At 45.3% G+C, this 24,535-nt stretch overlaps 1 protein-coding gene across 6 annotated transcripts in view; it reads right to left on the bottom strand.

Annotated features, from left to right (window-relative positions):
• LOC107272946 (mucin-17) overlaps positions 1-23,748 on the bottom strand; it is a 172,351-nt gene extending 148,603 nt beyond the window's left edge. For 5 of the 6 annotated variants that reach the window (XM_015750644.2, XM_015750645.2, XM_015750647.2 and 2 more), the window contains exons 1-2: positions 22,119-23,748; positions 19,794-21,242 (exon numbers count right to left, since the gene is read on the bottom strand). In XM_015750644.2, the coding sequence (XP_015606130.1) occupies positions 19,794-21,148 (1,355 nt within the window). In that variant the 5' untranslated portion in view covers positions 21,149-21,242; positions 22,119-23,748. Of the gene's footprint in view, positions 1-19,793; positions 21,243-21,705; positions 21,889-22,118 lie in introns of those variants that run through there. The other variant, XM_025090265.1, reaches the window with a different exon arrangement.
• Positions 23,749-24,535: the final 787 nt, after the last annotated feature.

Genomic DNA, 24,535 nt, shown 5'->3' with positions numbered 1-24,535 from the left:
CCGCCATCCCTCTGCATCGTCCTCGACCAATTCGAACAGACCCGACCTAGCTGTTTTCCCAGCTTCCAGCGCGATCCCAATGCAATTACCGGCCAAGCCGTCTGTCACGCCTGTGCGCTCCCGTGCAAACGTCCGGAGCCCCCGAATGTACCGAGTGCTTGTACGTCTGCTATGGATGTTAATACACGATTACAAATTACGGTCTGCCGTGGCAATAGCAACACGCACGCAGATGCCACAATTGGTCACGTTTTCGCGCTCCTGGGTCAAGGCGAGCTGACACGTTGGCCAAAGTGCCCCTAACCCGTCTCTCTAACCTACCGCGTTATCCGGCACTGATTAATTCCTCAAAATCCTACAAATTAACGTACGTTGGAGTAAACAATGAAAGAGAGAGACGAATTGACAAAAAAAATGTATACAATTAAAATAATAAATTTAAGATTTTATTCTCGCCCTAGACAAGCCGATGTGTTCAGGGAATTCCTGCGCTACTTCCTTTTCTTTATCGAGAGACCAAACGCGACTGTCGCTTGGGCACTGGGCATTTGAATAATCCCAGCTACATCGCGGATTCCGGAGTCACGTAAAATACTGCAGTGCGAATTCGCAATCGGGCGACGTGCACGCTCCAAGAAATACAATTCTAGTACTATGGATACCGTAGGGAACTGAATTTGTTGATATTCAGTTAGAATGACACTTCGTGAGACAACTAGAGCAGCTCTCGCTCGATCGCTCGAACGGAAACAGTCGGTCTGGCAAAATGCATCGTGGCAACGTGAAATCCAGAGTGCAGTCGAAGGCTGAACTCGTCGGGCAACAGAGGGATGATGCATCGATCGACTCTATCTGCAAAACCACCCCGCTCTCCGTATCGAGTTTTACAGAGAGTGCGCGAGAAAATGGGATTTGCGATATAGCGTATAGTGCTGTGTGGCTGATTGGATATATATATATATATATATATATATATATATATATATATATATATATATATATATATATATATATATATATATATATATATATATATATATATATATATATATATATATATATATATATATAGAAAGAGAGACAGAGAGAGCGAATATATTCCCATACGCGCTTGTGTACACATTTGAGTGAGACTACGAAATGCAACGTGAAATTTCCAGTAACGTTATTTCGCACGAATAACGTTATACTCACTAGTATTAACGCGAATGCAGTAAAATGGTAATGGACCGATATCGAGGCAATGGATCGATACGGAATTGTCAAATGTTATCGACCCTTCAGACAGTGTCGTTCGTAACGAAGACACGTGAGAAAAAATCCACCCCAAAAGCCTCTCACAATCTGCGCACGTTTGTAAGCCAAAAAATTGCCAACAATTATACAAAATAGTACAATAAAAGGGATAGAGGGTCCATAGGCCGTCGGAGGTATGTCTAATTTGATCTGAAAAAAAAAAAGACAGATACCTGTCAAAATATAAACGGCATTGAAAAAAACAATATTGCATGTACACTCGAGGATACACTGAAAGTACGAACAGTGACCGATGACGGCGCACGTATAGATTGGGTCACGTGGCACGGGCTATCGGGCAAGAACCTCGCAATCGTTTTAGATTAAAATATGTATAACGCGGCGGCACGAGTCAGCCGCGTGATTATGAATTAAACAATAATTGAAAGTTAACTGCAATTACGCGCAAAAACAGGGAAGCTTTATCGCATCGCGCCACGCTCGTTAGACGAAGAAGAAATGAACGAGATAGCAAGAGAGGGGGGGGGAGGAGGGATTTCCATAAAATCATCCCGTCGCTTGATAATTGCATCCAAAGTGCTAGACATAACAGAGGGACAATAAAGCTCCAGTTGAAAGCGGTACGAAAGTTGGACGACGACAGTCTGCAGCATCCAACGGATTAGACTATACGAGAAAAGAAAGTAAAGGAAGAAGTCCGTGGATACGGTACACTTAACCAGACGGTTGTGTAATACCTATGGAGATAACATTTTCCCAGCATTTAGTTAATGGATGCTCGCGGTCCCTTCTGTGCATAAGTGCAATAACAAGGGAGTACCTGTAAAATGTAACATTGTGGATGATCATTGCGCGAATATAATTTTACTTTATACGGGAGAACATTAGTCGGGCGACAGAGGCCGAAACACAGATATATATATACTTATGTAATATCGTGAACATATGCGATAAGGCAAACTTTGTCATTCGATAAAATATAACGTATACATATAACCAGAGTCAGTGCTGTGGCTTTTCTCGAGCCTATTTTTCAGCCACTCGTTACCCCCTGTCCCAGACACCGGTAACTCCGTGAAAAGCCTTGGGGTGCAAAAATTCGCAGGATCGACCCGACGAAAAAGATAGGAACTAAAATTCGCGCCGTACAAACCATCCAGCGGTGAATAAGGTCAGGGAACGAAGGACAACAGGATGACTCCCGAGTTGGCGCCTGCTCGGGAATTCCTAGAGAAAGCTCTCTGTGGTACGACGGAGAGCGCCGCGACGTTCTTTTCTTTATTTACTTTGGAGTCTTCTACGAGAATGCCACGACCCCGGAACACTTGGGAACGGAACTAAAAAGACCAGAATGACTCTACGGACTGACCTCGCGCGGTGCTCGAGGTTGCCGTAATTAAAAGCAGCTACGAGGAGAATCCCAAGCGTTTGGCTCGAGCTAAAAGCATATGGACCATCTGTACTACTCCTCTTTACAGCGGGAGACTCGGGAGCAGCTAGCACAGTGTATTCCGACCGTGACTATGTGCAGGGAGGTCTAGAGTGGAATAGAAAAGAAGCCAGGCACAGGGTATCGTAAAGTAATGAAGTAAAGCAGACAACAGATAGAGGCGAATACTATTGCAGACCAGAGTGACGTACAGGTCGTGCGGAACGTATACGTAGTAAGCAGCGACGTACAGGACGACCAATGTCTCCGTAGTTATAGCGTGCCGTCAGCCATGATTTGCGATGCGTATGCGGATCGCTGAGCTTTTGGTGACTGGATGGACGACTGGATGGATGGACGGATGGATGGATGGAATCATAGACGGATGACTGGACGAATCGATGGATAAAGAAACACACACGAATGGACAAAGATACGAATAGGTACTACGGTTGAAAAATCATTGACTCGTAAGACCCAGTAGCTCTAAACGAATTTTGCATTGTGAGCTGTACCCTCGACGAAGCTCCTTAAATTTGTACTCCTGTCACTTCGTTCCGTTCCGAAGATGTACCTTTACCCGATATTCTTTACCTTGCCAAAGGTTTACGGTAATTTCCTCTGTATATTACTATCTTAAATGGGATAATCCGCAATGACGCAATAGATAACTCCCATTAATCAAGTCCCAGGTCGTTTTATAATAATAATGACACTGAATGTCATTATGATTAATCATATCGTTACACTACGAAGTCACGTGGTAAACCCAACTGCGATGGTTTATCCGAAGGAAACTATATATGGATCTCTGAATAAATAAATTGTCTTTCGGTGCTATCAAACTTTCCAAGAACATGGATTAGACACGGTTCTATATATATCCTGGCACGTTCCACTGGACTCTATTTAAATCGCTTCTGCCTCATAATATTGCATCAATATTTATCGAGTCACGCTCGGGCCGCCGTAGCGAATTGATAAGAACTACCAAATAGACCCTTGGTAGTTTAATTTCACAGCACGAAGCCCAAGAAAATTCTTTGAACAGGCAATTACGATAAACGTCGTCCCCTGGGCTCTTCCACCTAAATCCGTAACAGTCACCCGTTACATGATTATTCGTCAATTTATCCATGAAGATCAGATGATTCCCAAGCAATGCTATTCCCAATAGTCATCCATATGAATTCCCAGAGAAACCCGACAAAAAAAAAATTTGATTTCCCACCGACTCCCAATCGATTCACCGTAAAAGATTTCCGCTCGGGCAAGCTCCTCCACTGTGTTACGGTACAATCGTTTGAGAAATTTAAAAAAATATCATTCCAATACACCACGTGAGTCCTAGACGTATTTTTTATTTGCCAACTTCAACGTCGCACCCTCGTCGGCCGATTAATAATTAGCGACGTTGGCATCGCGCATGATATCAGCAAACGCATTTCCGGTTGAACGATAACATCGATCCCGTCAGCCAGAGACCCTCGGTCAGCTGGAGCATAGCTACGATCACGACGCCATTATCGGACGATCACCCTGAAATCCTGACATCGCCCGATCAAGGTCGAACGCACAATGTATAGTTACGTGGGCACGTCTATCCATCTGCATATGTATACATGTACATGTACCAACGTGTGCACAATGAATCGTGACAGAGATTGGGAGCCGGATGGTTAACCCTCCAGTAGTAATAAGGGTAACGAGTGACGGCACGTTGCCTGTAAAGAGCTTCGATAGTAAACGATATAAATATGCCGCGCTTTGTACGTATCACAATGCATCTTCCATCGTACAGATCCCAGGTAAAACTTCGTAAGAAAACTATACCCACATTTTATCCACTGCTGAAAGATAGTCTTACCCGTAAATGCAGGATGAGTTTAATACGCGCTATAAAGCGCCCAAGTAAATTGGTAGGTGGTATCTGGCTGTTACAGGCGCAAAGCCGACTGGCTCTCGAGTGAGTATATTCCTTTGGCAAAGTGCCTGTACGAATGAATACGTATGGCGTGCAGCACGGGATGGGAATATCGAGAAGAAGTATACCGTGTCATGAAAGGGATACTTCAGAATGCACTCTCTAGCTCGTTAAACTGGTGCACGCTTGTGATGTGCATATTCCGAATAGTACACGCGGATCTGCAGGAATAAGTTTATTATCGCAGCGAAGACCGAGGAGGAAAGTAGAAGGGAAAAAAACGTTAACGCGAACGTCTTACAATTATGACGTTATAGACCAAGCGCCAATTACGTATTCGGTTTATTCGTTTTGCCAAGGGAATGTATATGCGTGGATGCACGAGTCGGGCAGCGAGGAGGTCCAGCCGCCATCGACTCGATTGGAATGAGTAAGACGTCAGGATTTTGGACGCGGCTAATTAGCCGGATATAAGAAGAATAATTATAAATACGCTCTTGACGCAGGTTCTTAACACGTAGGTGGTGGCATGACGCGCACGTAACTTTTGTAATTGAATTTTCTTGATTAGGTCAATGATGAATTTAAATTTATATTTTAAAAAACATATATATAGATACACCCGTACAGGCGTTCCAAAAAATTAGCGCAACGATTTTCCGATTTCGTTTTGTTTTCCAATGACTTTTCCTATCGGACTAAGCATATGCTGCTCATGTGAATTTTTGTTATGCGTTCATTCGTCACGAGGAATCTGCAAGGTGCGCGACTGGAAGATCTGTATTATGAAAAATTCGGAATTTTTTATCGTTTGCCAGTAATAACGTTTAATAGGGATAATCCGACGAAACGAATCTAGTGTATAATAGACATATATATTGTATACGTGTACACATAGGACACGTGACCGCCGGGAAAGTCCTACGAATTCCCAGCGCCGAGGTGGGCCCCGCGATAAACCTCGAATTTGAAATTTGCCCGAGCGATTTATCGCGGAGCAATGTTAACGAGAAGCGGGGAAGAATCTGCGAGTGAAGAACGTGCAAAAAAAGTAGTGGGCTGGGAGAGCATTCCGTCGAGAGGCACGAGGGACAAAAACGACCTGTACTTACATACGTAAACGAGAGGCAGACTGACGTAAAGTCAGAGAAGGGGGCGTGAGCAAAAGAGACAAAGGACGAGAGTGAGAGAGCAAAAAAGGGAACTGAAATAACGGATAAGAGTGAAAAGAAAGGAATAAAAAGGGTCGCGCGGCAAAAGGGATGGTTAAAAATCGTCGAGCCGCATAGAGAATATTCGAGCCATTCGAGCTTGAAGCCGCCATAATATGATATACGTATTTATCGCTGAAGCGTACAAGCGTTCTGCGCTATGTGTTTTATAATTGAGTGGGATCCCGTTCGGAAAATGCAATGCATTAAAACACGGCAAAGAGCCATAAATGCAATTGAACGTCATCGCTCCTGACAATAACGATGTAATATTCCAGTACCCTCAGGCAGTGGGTATATGGACGAGATCGATAATAATTTCAAACAGTAATCAGACTCGTCAATTTATCCCGGTGCTATATTTTAGATACGAATGCGATATGAATTTAATCGTAATCAGTGACACGTGCGCTTAGTTCTTCTATTGACAATAAAAACAAAAACCGTACAGATACTTAAATTCGCATAAGCACCGCACGACAGGCGGATCTGTGTACAAAGTGAATAATGTGTATATCCGTCAAAGCACTAAATACGAATCGCAGTATCGCGAAAATATCGCCACGATTGTCAACGCCGTAAAATCGTAAAAAGGGAACTGAGCCTCGCGAATGCACGTCGGTTTGACGTTTTGCGATACCTCCCATTTATCTCGATCCACGCGTTTCGAGTTTCCCCGTTCTTTCGTTCGTAACTCGATTTCGAACCCAATCCTGCTGCATAGCCTCTCCCTCCCACCCTAGGCAATTCTATTCCGGCCTTATCATCCCCAACGATCTCCCTATTGATTACGAGGCACACTTGCCAATTTACTGGCGGCACAAAACACGGGCGAGCGAGCCATTGGAAAAGCGGAAAAGCAGGAAAGCCTGATTTCACGCAATCAATGAGAGCGACGAGCTCGCCCGGCGTGGATTAATCCGACTATGGCTCTGGCTGTGTCTCTGTCCCTCTCGTACCTCAGCGAAACTATTCACGCAACGCCAAAAGGCCTCTCCCTGCGCATTCGGTGGATTCGCGCTGTTACAAATATACGTGTTCGTCGTCACAATGAGAAAACAGAAAACTTCTTCCATTCTCTTTTTAATGAAAGAATTTAAGAGGGACTGTACCACCGTCAATGTTGACCATACTGATATATATATACAGGTATAATAAAACGCATAAGCTACGTGACAGGTTTTCCACTGCATTGTAACACGTGAAATCGCTTGGAGGCAGGACAAGAGGATTACATGGGATAAGATGGGCGAGGGTAGCCTCGACCATTTCTTCTGGGGCAGTTTGGGTCAAGGCCAGAATTAATACAGGGGTTGCATTGTCATGCTACAGAGTGTATAAAGTTAGCAGGGAGCACGGGGTTTGCCCGAGGAGGGGGATGCTGGCACAAAGGACCAAATCCTTGGCACGTACCTATAACTGTATACATAAGTAAGGTGTTCGCCTGTTAAACGATTTTCGTGATACATGGGGTAAAGTTTATAGGGTCGCGTACGTATGTTCACGTAATATCATCACTGTTAGTGTACAGATGGGACGTTAAATCGAGGATCCAGGATGATTTTACATTCTTCGCTGGTACCTACGTTTTGGGTAATATGTGTTGTACGATGGTTCAATCTACCGAGGAGACATCGGTGAACGAGACAACTGTCAGAGTTATCTAATGCGCTTTCTCCGCTTGCCTCGTTGTCCCATGCGAATAGAGCAGAAACGTATGTTCCTCCCGAGGACTCGAAGCCATTCGAAACAGGAACGAATCGTTCCCCGGCATAACAGTGGGATTAACATATTCCTGGACGAGAGACGCCTGGGCTGTCGGTCGAGTGGATGGCTCGTTACGCTGGAGGATCGCGGGGGTAGTAAAGGGCGGAAGCAGAAATTGGTAGAGGATGGATATAAGCAAGTAGGAGTTCAAGGGACATGCCAGGGGCGCCATGTGGGACCCTTTCACCCTCCTGCCAGTTTCCGAAGTACCACATGTTTTTATAATAACCTTACCAAGGGCCAAAAACTACGAAGGTTCGTCTGTTTCACAAGGAGGTCCTTGCTCCCCCAAATATATACGCCCCTCTTGGCAGCCCTTCTTCGCTGGCACTACTGTACCCTTGTAAAAAGTGCCAACACGAAAGAGCCTCAACTATGTGGCCTAGTAGGGTAGTCGCGAAGGTTCGGCGAGAGAGGACGAAGAAGGGGAGAGAGAGGGGGGGGAGGGAGGAAGGAAAAACAGCCTCGCTTTCTTCATTACTTCTGGCAAGCTCTCATGAAAGATGGAAAGCTTTTGTGGATCCCCGCACGCGGGAACAGAAAGCACAAAGAAACCTACAGCGAGTTTTGATTTTCGATAAGGACACTTCGTTGCCGAAAAGTGAACTTTTTCGCGAAGAGAAAAAAAAATATTTGGTATCCAAAGCATAATAACATTAGCAGATACACGTGCGCCATAATTCAGAGCTCAGCACGAGGGATGCTTTCGGATGACATCGCGACATTGAAACTTTCGAGTTTTCTTGATACAAGGGACGAAAGTAAAAACTGAGAAAGAAAACACGGAGGAAAGATATGAAAATGGACGAAAGGGAAACATGACGCGATGAAATGACAAGCAGGACAGGGTGTCGTGGAGGAATAAAGTTTTCAAGGGTGAGAACGGACTCGACGTAGGGGAGCGAAAGTTTTGCATAGTTATTTTGGGTTATTAAATAACGAGAGCCCCAGTTCCCTCTGGTAAACAGTGTCTGTTAAAGGAAGTAGGGATCCTGAGGTTCGAAGGGCGATGGAGAGAAGTGGGGCCGCAGTCGACCCGCAAAATTGCTACCCCTTAGGGGGTCGTATAAGCTTCTCTAGTAGAACAAAAATGCTACCGTTCCCTTTGCCTTTTTAATATAACAGTCCGACCCTGGAGGTCGTAACCTCTAACGCTCTCGAGATCCCGGTCACCCTGATTCACCCTCGTAGAAAAAAAAAAAAAAAAAAAACCCCGCACCGTAGAGTCCCCCATCCCATGCAAACAGCATCGCTAACGAAATACCTAAACCCCGTTAAAAAAAAAAAAAAAGAAAAAAGAAAAAAAAAGTAAATAAAAAATGTCAAACGACCAACCCCAACAAGACTTCATGAATCCAATTAATTAACGCGCATCTAATATAACGAGGAATATACCCATGAAGTCATCGATAGCAATTCGCCATTTATTCGAATCATAATCGATCACTGTCATCGCGTTAGCGTCGGTAACGTTTTAATTAAGCGACCGTCCTTTGTCGCGGAACGCCCTGCCAAGTAGGAATCTCCGTCGTTGAAAGCAAGTCTGGTCTCATTCTCCATTCTTCTCTTTTTCTCTCTACCCTATTTTCCCCTCTCGTTGTCTCTTTCTCTCTGGCCCTCAAACCAATCCCCATCGCCCTACCGCGTGGTCTCTCTCTCTCTCTCTCTCTCTCTCTCTCTCTCCCTCTCTCTCTCTCTCTCTCTCTTCTCCGCAGCTCATTCTCGTGGCGAAACGTTCTCGCAGATTTGTCGGCGACAAGCTCCTTACTATCGGAGCGTGTGGCGACTGCTGACGCCGGAGTTTCGGCCAGAGTACGTAGCAGGACGGGGTAGCCTGGGCGGCAGCAACATTTTAAACCAATCAGAACTAAATTGAATTCCGTCGGGAAATAAAAGGAGCCAAGTGGCAGATGCAATAACCTTACCGGCGGCACCGTGGCGATAGAACACGTGAACGAGCGAGTAGGACGGGAGTCGTGAAGGAGAAAGAAAGAGAGAGAGAGAGAGAGCATAAGAGAATACGTATAAAAAGAATAAAGACGGAGACGAGGAAGAGGACTACGGTCGAGTAGGGGCTTTCACGTTTTCCAATTCGATTATGATTGTAATTTAAATACGAAAGTCAATAACAGTCAGTCGCAGCTGAGTGTTACTCTACGAGTTAATGGCACTTGGAGGAACTCGCCAGGCAGGAAAGTTCGCGACCCGACACGTTCCACCATAGCAGCATGAATATAGTGTCGAACCGATCGATAACTCAGCTCGGTCCGGGATTGTGTAAACTGCGACGCAGAACGAAGTAAGGAAGCTACCTATCTTACCAATCGAGAGCACGCGGATTCCGACCTTATAGGTTGCCTGGTGCCAATCCTGAGAAGTAAAGAGTCATCACGATCCGTCCACGGTTCCGCGAGCACGTGCTTGAAGGCGACTGTCGCGAAATCAGAACGCGTGACGAGCCGAGCGAGTCACTTCGATCGAGAATCACGTCGCACAGCTATGGTCGACCTCGTTAAAGGACGAAGACCGCGGCCATTTCCTTGCCGCAAATTATTTACTCCGTTCCGCCGCTTGACGCGCGAACTCGTTCCCACATTATTCCCGCACTCTGGTCCCGAGGGATAGATGCATATACGTATGCCATTAACATCATTGAGAGTATCTTATCAAAGTTTCATCGAAATTGACAGGAAGCTCTGTTACGACCTTTTCACATTCTTATGTCGTTTATTAACGAGTATAACGTGAAATTCTTTGTACGCGAAATTAGATCAATTTCGTAAGGGATGTTACGCAGGGGTGAAACTCTCAAGTATATACATATATATACGTAATACATATATGTATACAACCTCAGCTACTTAAGTGTAAAAGAAAAAGCCGATTTAAGCTAATTATACGAGATAAAAAAACTGAAGAATTCTCAGGCACTACCTATTCGAAATTTATGCAAGAGACGAAGAAATATTTCATTATCTGAAACATCCAAAGAATTTCTTCTTTCCTCCCTAGAGATAGCGATCCTCTTCTACCTTCAGGTAGCTATAGGCCACTTCCTTGATTCCACGTGGCTCAGCCATGTGCCGTGCTCGATGACGCCAGACAGTTTACTCTGAAAACGAACGACGCGACGTCCAATTTCGCTTTGCGCATTTAGATCACAGGAGACGTGGAGGATCGAGCGTGGTTAATTCTCTCGATTACTCCTCCGGCTTAAGGCGCCGCAGGACAGGCTTTCTTTGACAAATGCCTTCCGTTCGCTTCCTGTTTACAAGCGACGCGAAGGCCGACGCCAGAAACGAAAAAAAGCCTTGGAAACGAATTCGCGTGTCAGGCTGCTCGATCCACCTATTAAACGTTCCCAGCGACTATCATTAATTTACACGCTAGAATATTCACGAGCACCACACAAAATACATAAGTGAGATCGATATATTATTTATCATTAATATCACGGCCAAGCAGGATCAAGGACCCGTCGTTAAGTTGTTTTACGAAACAGGCAGCGAAAAAAAAAAACTCAATTTACAGACTGTCATCCGATAAGTGAAGATAACAAAATGAAATATTCCAATCCGTGTTATCGGGATGAGAGCGATTTTAAATATCGATTATGAAAGTTATCGTTCTGATGTAACCGAGCGCGATAAACGGATGAGAGATAACTCAGAAATCCTATCCACAGTTTGACACTGACACTCGCAAACCTCACCGACTCCCGCTACAAATCGAATCCACTATCAATGATTATCGTAATCACGGGGGCCAGGAATATTTTTGTAATGAAATCGAGCGAGACCAGCTCGATTCTGGTTGGCACGAAGATACTCCGGTAACCGGTTTTTCAAGAAGTCACCTAATGGTCCCAAAGACGGCAAGGGGTTGCTTTAGGGATACTTGCCAGGTGGACAAATACCAAAGGAAACGCAAACCTTCCAGAGCCTCGCTATACAATAGCGTATCCAGGACACGCGTTAACATAAAACAAACATAATTATTACCCGAGCGTTTGCACCACTGCCTAAGTACACACCGTTAATGACAGGATTGCACTGAACCAACACACAGTGAAATCGATACAGTAAACTCAAAAATCCTCTTTAGTACGTATTTCGGATGAACAAAAAAAAGATAGACGGCGCCACTGTGCAGGAATGCATAAGCGTAAGCGCCAAGCATATCGACGGCATTTCGATAAAGAAGAGAAAGTGGAAAAAGCAGAAGACGTGTACAGAGAGCAAGGAAGAAAAAAAAAAGATAAAAGCTAAAGAATAAACGGGCAAGAAAGTCTGGTTATCTACGTAGAAACAGACCGTCGTCGTGCCAGTAGCCCGAGTCGCGTTCCTAAGATAAATAAATTAGTCAAGAGCGACCTCTCTCGGGTAAAACGGTGAACTCCCGTAGCCGAGTTAGGAGCGATGAGAAATAAAATTAAACAAGACACATGTAAATACATCTTCCTCGCATTATATCGGAACGTATAATCGTTTGGCTTCGAGACACGTGAAAGGATGCAGAAGCATCATAGTACATCAATTTCTTAAAACGTATCGCGAACGTAGTATAAAATCCATACCCAGTTCGTTCACTTCTTGGTTCGTACCTTCGTTCAGTATGGATTATGTTTACGTGGGTGGCTCGTTATCGCCAGAAATTATCGTGGCTCCTACGCGTTTAATTTAGTCCGTCGCTGACTACGCAATAATAACGTTCGCCTCACTCGTGTTTCGACGTGGATCGATCGCAATGGCCGGCCCGGTACGTCGTAATACCATTTCCCTTGTGTTCCCTGTTACGTCCACGCAAAATAGATTATTGCAGTAGGAACGACGATGAAGAGGTCACGCCACGGACAGTGAAACGTATATACCTTATACAGTAGGCGTTATTGGAAGTATCATGAAAAAGTACTTTGTAATTTTTTCTTCATAATCATAGAGAGTAACGAGCCTCGTCGTTATACAATTATAAAAGGCACTTGAGAAAAAAGAAAAAGGCATTCGCGCTCTGCTCGTGACGCCATTGTTTATATTGTATAGTTATTTAATCAGAGCCAGGGATATAATCGCGCGGCAAATACCCAGGTGTGTACTCCCGATGCTATCTTCGGCTGAAACATGCCACGCAGCAACTCTGTACAATCTGTACGCTCGTAAATTACCTGCGCCAGTGTCGTTCTTGCAGGTACCTTACCTACCGACAGACCTACCAACCGCTCCGAGACGCGGGTTCCTAGTAATGTCAGGAAACTCATATAGGAAGTATACTAGAGTCGGATATATGTATAACCTATATGGAGTTGACGATACGCGAATCCGCATATACGTATACTATACGTGTACTGTACGTACAGCGTATAGCGATCAATGAAGCCGATGCATTTGGGAACGCACAAAAGTAAAATTAGCGTCGATTACTCAATAGGGAATGTTTCGAAAGTAACCCAAGGTCGTAACGAAAATAGCAGACAACTGGGCAAGCTGGAGACGAACGATGGTTCTTTCGTGAAGATATATCTATTTTACGCGTGATTTTAAAATCGTGACTTGTTTCACGATTCACTGATTTACGAGCAGCCATATTGCGTCAGTGTGCTATACGAAAATTATATATTGCATGTACATCCTCCTAGTAATTTAAGTCTGAAAAGAGCGCGTCGAGCGACCTAATAATTGCGTTAACTAATTGCATCGGTTTGTTAGCACAAGAAACGCCGGATCAGTGTTTCTCAACCGGTGCAGAGACTACCACGTGTGACATCCATGTACGTAATTATCTTATGACACGGTATCATGAAACGTCACGAGAGATTTATGATTTATCGTAGTTTACGTCCATCGCGAGTGCGTTAGAAATAAGCTTGACGATCTCGAAAGCTTTAATTCTGAGACCCTCGGGCGTTATCACGTTACACCAAAGTAATCTATTTCACATTCCATCGTATAACTCATTCAACACGACAATGCGCCTGACCTACATCCTACGATTTACAGTGAAAACGAGAAAGCGAAAGAAAAAAAGCCCTCAGCACTTACGGGCCAGAGTCAGAATAGTCTGAATTGAGTTCCACTCCGTAATGCGAACGTAAGTCGCATACAGTGTGGCTTGCAGATTGTACTCAAATAGCGAGTCACGAGAGTTTCCATCGGCATACGTGATCGGGCGCCACCTCTGCCAATCCTCCAAGAAGGAGGACGCGATAAACACGCGGCTTCCCAGGTTGAAATAGCCCGATCTCAGAGCCGCTATTTCTGGTTCTCCCGCACCCTAACCTAGAGGGTCACCCTTCTAGAGTGTTCCTACAGGACCTTATCTCAGACCTTCCCGGGGCAGATTCGTCGCGGTAACCAAGTACCCTTTGCACGTATGCCCCCCGCTGCTAGGTTGACTCTGGCCGCTTTTCCATCATCGGGCAACAATACGGTAACGAAATAAACCCCCAATAACAGGATTGTGGTGAATTTTTTTTCAGATTCGAAAATTCCCCGAGCGGGAATCGAACCCGCGACCATCGGGATCGTAGGCTCGAACGCTAGCACTCGTACAACACGACCCCGTAAATTATATCGAAACTCAGTCCCATTAAACGCTGAAGTATATAAAGAAAAAGAAACGAAATAATTCTCATACGCGCAACACGCACTCCGGCAGTGCAAAACGCAATAAGTCTGCCGACGCATCGTAGTCTCTGCACGCTACTCTTAATCTCCGCAAAACGTCATACTGTTTTATGTGGAAGTCCACTTACGCGAGACTCGCTTGCACTATAGGCGTCTCGGGATGTTCTGATCGATTGACGTATTACGTGCGCGGTGGTACACGATCGTCGAGATAATTATGACACCTACGCGCAATCGCGTTTACGTAATATTATAAAAAAAAAATAATGACAGGAAAGAGATAAAAATATAGCGAGTACATTGAAAAATGGTAACAGGACTCACGGTTATAATTTAAGAACGCGATTGACGTTGCGCCATCGCCCAATATCTCGACCAGAACTTAACCCAACGTTCGCTCAACGCCTAACAAACCGTCTTGCAATACACCGAGAGGATTCTGAAACTTCGAGGTACTCGTTGGCAAAGCAGTTGAGAAGTTTTGAGAGGACTTACTCTCGCTCGAGATTGGACCCGATCAGCGAGAAGCCAAGTCCAACTACCAATCCCTGTTATCTAACCGATTCCTCAACGTCCATTAGGACAGCGTCTTAGCATCTATTCGTCGATAAGACCGGCGGCACGATAAACAGTAATCCGTTAACCTACCGCGATTTCTACGCAAGAAGGAGCTCGACGAGCAAGCGCACCTACCGGCACATAGCGTAACGTCCATATACGGAGTAGATGCCACCGCGCTATCGCCAGCAATTATTCACAGAGAACAGGTACGTCGGAACAGGCAATTTAATGGAATTAAAATAGAAGATAAATATCACACGTTAAAACGGCCAGGTAATTTAATAATTCCTGACGTTCCACATGTGATCGCTCTTCGAAATTTAAATCATCCAGAGATCACACCGGATGCGCTTTCCCCGTTTATCCTCGCCGAGAGCCGTCGCCTACGTGAAATCCTCGTGAAATATGAAAAATTCTTGAAACGACAGAGCCTCGACGATGACGATGCACCGTTTTCTACAAGGTTGGTATAGGTTACGCAACCGTAACAAATTGTCAGTTTAGACACGCGGCTATGAGGCACCTGTAGCGATTTCCGTGACGTGTCCAACGCCCCGGCGTATTTAGCGAACGACTTGACGAGTCATTAAACGGAGAACACTGGCAATTAATTATCGCGTTTGCGTAATCGCGGCTCGGCCGCTTCGGCGGTTGGGCAGCTTACGCAACTATCGCTCATTCTGCGAGAGTTTCCCCGTCCCCCTTCGCCTCCCCCATTCGTACGCCTATAAGCCTCTTCCTCTCCTGGTACCGGCGATGCGATGCCACGCCGTACCCACACGTGCTGGTGACCTTATTTTTCTGACTGTCCCCGCGAACGAGTTCGCGGTCCTCGTTACGTAACCGAACGTAAGACGCGTTACGTCGTCGGTATCAAATTCCAAAGACCGTCCGGCTCGATCGGCAGATCCCTCGTGTGGTAGCGCATCGTACTACCAGTCACCGCAGAAACCAGAGATAATCTAGCGTTACGAAGCTTCATTCCCAGCGCCATGTAGATCCCAGCACATATGCAGATATATATATATGTAAATGAATTTTACATAGGGATCCGGGTGTAAAGACCCCCGAGATACTGCACTACTCTGAAATCGTTGTCTGGGACGTGTTTACGCGTCAGATATAAAAGTCATGGGATAAATCGTAGGCAAGAGCGACGGAGGCTTCGCACCGGAAGAACGGGGGGAACGGCGGCCGGCGAGAGACGGACGGAAGGTATACGTATAAGAGGAAAGCACGGCTGGCTTAAAGATACGAGGAAACGCGATGCAGGGAGACAAGGGAGGGCTCTGGGTATTATAAATCAAGGAGGGAGCCGTGAAGGAGGACTCGGTAAAGGCTACGTCGGTGTCGGAGGATGAGAAGCTGGGGGAAGAGGGAAAATAGGAGAGGGGGGACGGTCATGGTCGTACATCACCGCTCGTATTTACGACGTACCATCGTAAATCAATGATCGCACGGACAGCACGGCTCAACAAAATTCCTTCCCGTTCCTTTCCATTCCGTTCCGTAAGTTTCCTCTTCTGTATTCGGTCTATATGGTTCGCACGTGAGACGTGCTTGTGCGATTCGAGCCACGTCAGGATTTATTCGCCACGGGACGTGCAGCCGCGTACTCGATAAGAGAGTACGATAAGGCGAAGGAAAATCTTTAAAAAACAGTATACAGTATAACACAGGGAAATCGAAGTAGCCAAACGAGGGCTACCCGGTAGTTCGAGAAAGACGAAGAAGCACGAGGGAGAATAAAAGCAGGTCGAAAGGGGAGCAAGTTGATGTCGCGTCGTAGAGGGGATGATAGTGCTGTTTGTCGAGGATAGACAAAAAAAATGGTCCAAAGGCAAAAAAGAATACGAAGTTGTACGAGGGACAGCCGGGGAATTCCCGTAGTGTTTGGGACTCGTCGCATCCTCGGGGTATCGGAACGCGTCAATATTGTCTGGGGTAAAAAGTGAAGCCAGGTTTTGTTGATTCAGTCCAGAACGCGGAGCGTCGAGGAACGTGGGGTCGGGTCTTGTCCGAGAGAAGGCATTGTTTGCCGGGCCTTTAAACGTCATTTAAACCGTGACTCCTGACTCCTGGATCCCTCTTACTCCGGGCTGCCCGGAAAGGATCTTTTTAACGAGGTTTAGGCATAGAGCCAGACCCCGGACCTCCGGGATCCAGAAGCCGTCGAATAGCGTGAGCGCTACGTGCCATTGCCCTTTACGCTTTATTATGAGGGGGCTCAAGATCGAGGACCCGATTTTCTCTGTCCCGGCTAAATACAAAAGGACGAAGGACCCACCCGGCAGCGACTGATCCTTCCTTGATCCGTGGAAAATCGTGTTACGTAAACGAGGGGCTTCCGCACGTCCTACCTCGTGACTCCAAGTAGAGCAAGGTGGAAGGTAAATTCAAATTATCTTACGAATTAATCAGACTACTGTGTAACGTTGTTGCTCTATATCGAATTATCCGTAATGTTCCAGCGATCATCGATAACAAGAATCGCACAACGAAGGAGCTATCGGAACACCAATAAGATAAAAAGTATCCGACGTACCAAAATCCTTTGGCTAAAGAATCCAGCCAGAGAGAAAGATGCGATTGAGCTTTAAGCACTGTGAAAGAATATCCTATCCTCCGTCGAGGAAGCCAGTCCAGGGCTCAAGTATTGGGAGAGGAACCGTGAAATTCGGGAAAGTCAGGCGAGCCAGGAAGCGTCGAGCAGACGATCGACAGGCCAAGGAGTACGGGCGGGCGAGCGAGCAAGCTCATAGACGGACAGACTCAAAGTCGACTTGCCAATAAAAGTCGTTCCGCAGCCCGACTACAGAGAGAGAGGAGGAATATCTGGAGAGAAAGGAAGCGCGTTTCGGACAGATTCCCGAGAAGAAAGAGCCATAAAAGTACAATGAGAGGTTAGAGCGTCGAGGGTGGAGAGTACGTCGTATGGCGGGAGGACGGCGAGTGCCTCTGGCAAGCAGAAAATCCGAGTTTTCACTCGCCCGAACTCGGTACTGTCTGCGTTACGTTCATTTCGGTGTCGTAAGCCGATGGGGGGAACAGGAAAAAAAGGAGGACGAGAAGAACCAGGGTAGGTTATAAAGAACAGACAGAGGGATATGGAAGCCCACGAGACCTTTTACAATCTTCGCGTAACTGAATAGAATAGAGCGAGGAGGAAGTGAGGATGTGAAGACTGAGAAGGAGGATGAGGGTGAGCAGAAGACCCTTGAACTCTCGGACTCACACGCACGTACTACTGCCGTTCTGTTCTCTCTCTCTCTCTCTCTCTCTCTCTCTCTCTCTCTCTCCCTCCTTTTAGTGAATGCCTGAGAATGTCAGAGCCAATACGATCCTCGCCTCTGTCTGCCTGCTCACAACTCTTGGTGTGCCGAACGAGTTTTGGGAGTCGGTTGTCTCACCGCCATCTGCCAAATGCCGAACCAGCCGCAGCTATTTCTGTCCGATTTAACTCGAACCGATCTTTGTTTCCGTGATATACGACAGGGAATTACTGTCCAAAATGTATCCCTCCCACGGACGCGAGCAATTCTTTAAGCGTGATAAGCTGTCCTCACTGAATTTCTATCAGTCTCCTTCGTGTATACTTGTCTCTTTTATACATATAAGTATATTCCAACCAATTGTGCTACTGACAGATTTCAATTTAGATAGGTTCGTCCGATTGAATCTTTATGTATGTTACTTATCATTGTACTCTTATTATTCGTATGTAAATTGTGTAGCCGACCTAATAAATAATATATACACCACGAGAGAAAGACTGTTGTATCGTTTCGATTGCCTCGTCTCGAATGGAGAACCACTGCTCGGAGTACGATACGACGAAGGTCACTTTCAAATTCGAATCTCCTCACTTCCCCGTTTCAATTACGACGAATAGTTTCTTGATCGAGCAACTTTTCGATTGACTCGACAATTTTTTACGGAACCACACCGATTCCACGTCAAATTATCGTACCCATTATTCCCGACACACGATATGCATGGACTAATTCCCTCTTGATTTGCCAAGTATACATATATATATACGTTCAGTATCATTCACGGTAAAAATTGAACGCCGACGTTCTCTAATTTTTTACTTTTATTTTTTTATTATTTTCTTTATTTCTCTTCGTTTTACGCAACGATAGAATTAATGTTTACCAGGAAATCCCGATTAAGGCTCCCTATAATCCAATCGAGTAACGCGCAGCCATTGGCGTACGCACGACATGGCTATTTACGGAGGCCCTTCTTCTACTTCGCTCGCTCTTTCATTTTCTATTTCGAAATCTCATCCGGGAAGCTCTTACCCGATTTCACGAGGCCGCGGGATACTGAAATTTTTGGCAGGGCATATACGCAGCACGTGGGTCGAGATCAAAGAGTGGAAGCCATTTGGTTGGTGCCACGGATACGACTCTGATACAGCTTAGAAGTTCGGTCAATAATAGGAATACTAAATGGGCAATGACGCAATGGTTGCGATAGAACGTGAAGTTAGACCAAAAAAATTTTATTTCTAATTTCGCATTTTACAGGGAGATCTGGACGATAGATACCCCTGAAGAATTTCAATTCAAAGAAATATCAAATCGACTGACGGTCGACCAAGAGTACTAGGAAAGATGCACAAAAGGTGTGACGGATTTTAAAAAATTTGCTTGCTCAAGTAGAGACGTTGCTTCGTATATTACTCATCGATTCGCGAACCTTAAGAATGGCGCCATCTACAGGAAGAGACAAAATCACGTCTATCCGTGAATAAGAGCGAGACACGTCTGACGCGTGCCGAACTCTTCTGTCTACGAGAACCGCGTGAAGGCTATGGTAAAAAATGAGAACCTCTGGGAACACAATAGTTTTAAGTAGTGTGAAATCTGAGTAGGAAATACCGAACAAAATATTATACGATCATATTGAGAGATACGTAAGCTCGTTAAAAAAAAATAAATAAATAAAAAATAAAAAAATTAAAAAAATTTAAAAAAAACTATAAATCAGATAACTGAAGGTTTAAGTATTTTTACCTGATATATATGATGACTCCGTTGGTACATATCCTCTTCCATCCATGCGGAACTGATATCGATGGCTGCTGTTGCTGTTGATGTTGTTGCTGCTGCCTCTGCTGCTGGTGCTGTTGCTGTTGCTGCGTAACCGCACTACCGTTCATAGTTAACACAACATTATGCTGCAGGTTGCTTTGCGGCAGGAATCGCGCAGCCTGCTGCGCGCACACGCTACCAGACGAGCTCGTGTCCTGCGAGTGATTCTGACTGTCAGGACTGCTGAGACTACTGTAGCTCGACTCCGCGGTATCGGAACGTACAGAGTCGCAACGAGTAACGGACCCGGAGCCTTGTTGAACATCAATAATGTCCTGCACCTGATGATTCACAGCGTTCGTTGCCTCGCACTTGACACTAGCCCCGTGTATCTCAACGGGATTCCCGGAGTAGAGTCCGGCGCTAAGGGTAGTCGTGCAGGTCTCACCGGTTTGCTGAACGAAGGTTATCCTCGCGTTCTCGTCGAGGATCCCGACGCAACCATCCGCCGGTGCATTAGACGGCGCCAGAGCTATCCTGTTAACCGGTGAGTATGCCTCGGGCATCCGTGCCACCGGATACGCTGCTGTCGGACAGGACGCTTCACCGGCGAGTCTCTGCGGCGCCCTCATGGGAAAGCCCTTTCCTAAAGCATCCAGGGCGGCGTTCACTCGCGACGTACCGGCGTCGTTAGCAGCGAGGCCCTCCACGTCACTCTGAGGAGCAGGACTCTTGCCATCCTTGGTATGGCAACTTGTGAGAGTCCCGAGAGTCGCCTGACCGTTTGTCAGAGACGTCTGACGATAAAGAACACCGTTACTGCCTGTAACGATCGTTCCGAACCCGGTGTTCTCGACATCCTCGTAGATTCGGGTACGCGTGGTGCCATCACTCGCACGACCAGGAGTGCTTGGGTTGCTCGCCGAGAACTCCAAAGACTTGACGAGAGCGCGATTGACGTTAGCGGTGACGTTAGCGGTACAGTCAGCGTTACCAGTGGCGTAGGTCTTCGTAGAGAAGGCTAACCCGGTATCCTGTTGCAGTATACCGCTGTACGCTGTTTGCTGTTGTGGGGTCTGTTGCTGTTGCTGCTGCTGCTGCTGCTGTTGTTGTTGTTGCTGCTGCTGCTGCTGATGTTGGGTTTGGGACGGTTGTTGCTGAGACTGATATTCAGACGTCGCGGCATTCTGACCGATCGCAGTCGCGTACGCGAAGTTCTCCCCCGACACGTAGACTAGAACGCTGTTCTGCTGGATGCCTTGCGCCGGCTGCGGATGATGATGGTTGTGATTCGGGGGAGCAGGGTGAGAGGTTGACTGCTCAGACTTGCCGGCCATGGTCCAGGTCCAGCAGTGCAGGGCGCCGCGCCACCGACATCACTGGTACACACAGCGCACGCCTCCGACGCTCCTCTAGCCCGTGCGGCATCCTCTGCATATAGAAAGATATAGCCACGTCATTACTCCGATTTATCCTCCGACTTAACATTGATCTTTCCCGTGACTCCGTATACGATCTGCGACCCTATTTACTGTACACTCGTTCGATATATTAACCTTCCGCAACTTTTAGTACCTCTAATAATTTCTTTAGAGACGCAGACGCGTCGCCGGGACTGAGTAAGCGCACTCCGACGAAAAGACGTATTTTGCACACTAGGATTTTCTAAAGAAAACTTTCACGATACAAGGAAATGAGTCAGAAAACAATAGACTTTCTCGCACTCGAACTAAACGAGTGAAAGCAATATTAACATGAGCGCAAAGTAATGTCGACTATAAAGTTTAAAAAATAAAAAGAAGTACAAAGAATATAAAGAGTAAATTTAGCAGAATATCGCAGGTCGTATAAGCAATTCTAAAGTTACGCGCTATGCTAAATTGAAAATCGATACCGTATAGATGTCAGAAAGCATCAAAATCAACCTAATCCCGGGCTGCCTCAGTTCACTAGCCATTATTTCACGGTAAACGGTTTACGCGCGTAGGCCGTCGTGACGTTAACGAGCAAACTGCGTCTCGACGCTCTTACGGGCGTCGTCGATCGTTCGCAAGGCCAAGACTCGAGGCGACAGGTCGCTCGTTCAACTGATCATTGTGGAAATCGTATATTCCATACAAGCCATGTACATACAGAACATATACATATAGAACATATACATATAAACAATATTTATAAAAATGCACATGAGTCAAACTAGGAACGCCTAACGATACTGATAATTTCAAACAAAAAGTGGACTGCTTAACAAGTACGTAGTAACTAGTAGTAGATCAATAGTAAATATGACATGAAACGTGTAACAACCTGAATTGCGCATTTGATGCATATGTACAAACTGGTCCGCGAATAACGAATCCCGTTGACATCACACACGAGGATAATTTAACACGATGCACGGCACTCGATTAAGCCCGACCAGCACCGGTAGTAATAACAGCAGCAGACGTTACGATGTAGCAGCAATCACCAATACACTTGAGATACTCGAAAGAAATTCGAGGATGATAATAATGCGTTTTACAACGTTGTACTCATGACGATGTTAGTGCCGCCACGTTCCAATCTAACACCGCACTACGTCAAACGAAGATAATCGAGTCCTGTAGGAACAAGGACTAGTATGCCACACGATGCTCGCCACAGGAGCAACACTGGACCACAAAAGGAGGCCAGCACAAGAGACACTGTCACAGCCGAATGACAATTGCGAATGTCGAGTTGTCGTTTTGTCGCCTACTCGTTATGTCATCGACGTGCAGCGACACATCACACACTGTCACTGAGAAATACGCCGATTCGATCTCGTGTTACGGTTATGTTGTTACAATAAACAGCAGTACCGCGAAATCGGTTAATTGAATCACGAGGTCGATGTCATCTCGTCGCGTTTGTTAATGCACGAAGGAAGGAACAAGGTAAAGACGTAAGTACGGAGCGGGAGGTAGAAAGGTAGAGCAAGGATATATCGCTCGGGCGTATACGCGTATATGTCGCGTATAGAGAGAGACAGAGAGAAAAAGAGAGAGAGAGAGAGAGAGAGAGAGTTAGAGAAAGAAAGAGATAGACAGAAGAGAAAGAGATAGAGAAAAAGAGACCGAGCGTTGTTTTATGCGATCGTAGTAAATCGTGTTGTTACACCGCTTTTAAAATCGCTTGTAAAATGACGCGCGCGGTAAGACTCGCGTGTAAAACGCACGGACGGACGAGTGTCGTGTTATGACATCGGTGTCATCGTCGCACCACCACTTCCACCAGCACCACCACCAACCTCCTCGTCGTCGTAGGAACTCGGGTTAAGTTAACTAACCCCCTTCGAGTCGAACACCTGCGCGGGCCGCGCTCCCGTTTTCACCGAACCTCACTTCTCAATCGCGGAGAAAGCCACGAATATCGCCGATAAACACTGGCGCGTGGCTATCTTGCACCTCGTACGCGACACGCGCACGTCTTTACACGCGAAAAACTGCTTTGTCGCGGGCACTCGATAAAAATTCCATCCCGCAGATGCTACCCGTACGCTGTGTTTTCGCGTAACTGATATTGGAAAAATATGGCTCCCTCTGCATACCCAGAAACCTTTGCGGCATCTCGACGGCTGGCTTTCATGGATCCATGATGCATTTCACAAAAACATTGGCCCATTCGAGCGATCGCATCGCCATCTGCTTTCTGTTCAGTCGTACGATAAAGACCGACTCACATGTGTACTTTTTCCTATTGAGGCAAATTTAACGTTACACTTGAGACGCGAGCTATTAATCGTCTATATCTCATTACAATAGCGAGACCTTTTTAGATGAATTCTATTTCATTACATCGACTTATTTTTCTTTTAATTATTTTTATTACTAAATGTGTTATTAGCAACGTGATGTTTCCAATTATTTAGAATCTCCTCAAGTACTGAAAGCAAACGCCTTTGTAACATGTTTATCGATTACTTTTGAGTACTTGGTAAATTGATTTTTTTCCTATTACGCATAGGAAATCGAAAAACATGCATTCTAATAATTTAATTGTTTTATAAATATTGAGAATGTATAATGAGAGGACGGATAAAAAGGATTCATGATGGTATCTGCAGTCACGTATATTTTTGCTAATTTTATTTAAGGTGTCTAGGAGAGATAGACTAATCGATTACCAATTTATCTATTATAATAAATTAAATTGTATGATGAAATCCAGCTGTTACCATGCTTTTATAACCGCGGACGAGTACACGGACTTTCTTATTATGACAAACAACACAATGATGAAGACTAAACAACGAATTATTTTACCCAATCACTGGGGAAACACAATTTCTGCAATACACGTACTAATTCAATTGACATATCTATAATGTGAAATCACGATGAAGTCAACACACTGTATATGCCTTGAATTTCGGAAATATATTCTATAATAGATCTAATGAAAATCTTATGCAATTAAAATTTTCAATTAGATGCGTACTGTCCATTATCCGATTAAAAGCCTTCTCCCTTTATTTGAAACACCAAATACTCATGTACGTATTATGCTCAAAAATTTGTAGCACATGTACCGAAATCATTTTTAAACGCGTACAACCGTCCACACATGATACCTTCACTTGTTTTATTTCTACCTTACCATTTAATTCTTTTCAATTGAATTTCTAATTGTACCACTGCGCGTTACGAACGTAAAAATTATATTGATACAAATAAATAATTACTGTGTATATGGAATAGAGC

The sequence above is a fragment of the Cephus cinctus genome, unplaced genomic scaffold (genome assembly GCF_000341935.2).
Source record: "Cephus cinctus unplaced genomic scaffold, Ccin1 Ccin1_scaffold1333, whole genome shotgun sequence".
Classification (NCBI taxonomy): domain Eukaryota; kingdom Metazoa; phylum Arthropoda; class Insecta; order Hymenoptera; family Cephidae; genus Cephus; species Cephus cinctus.
This window is presented reverse-complemented; position numbering and strand designations above follow the sequence as displayed.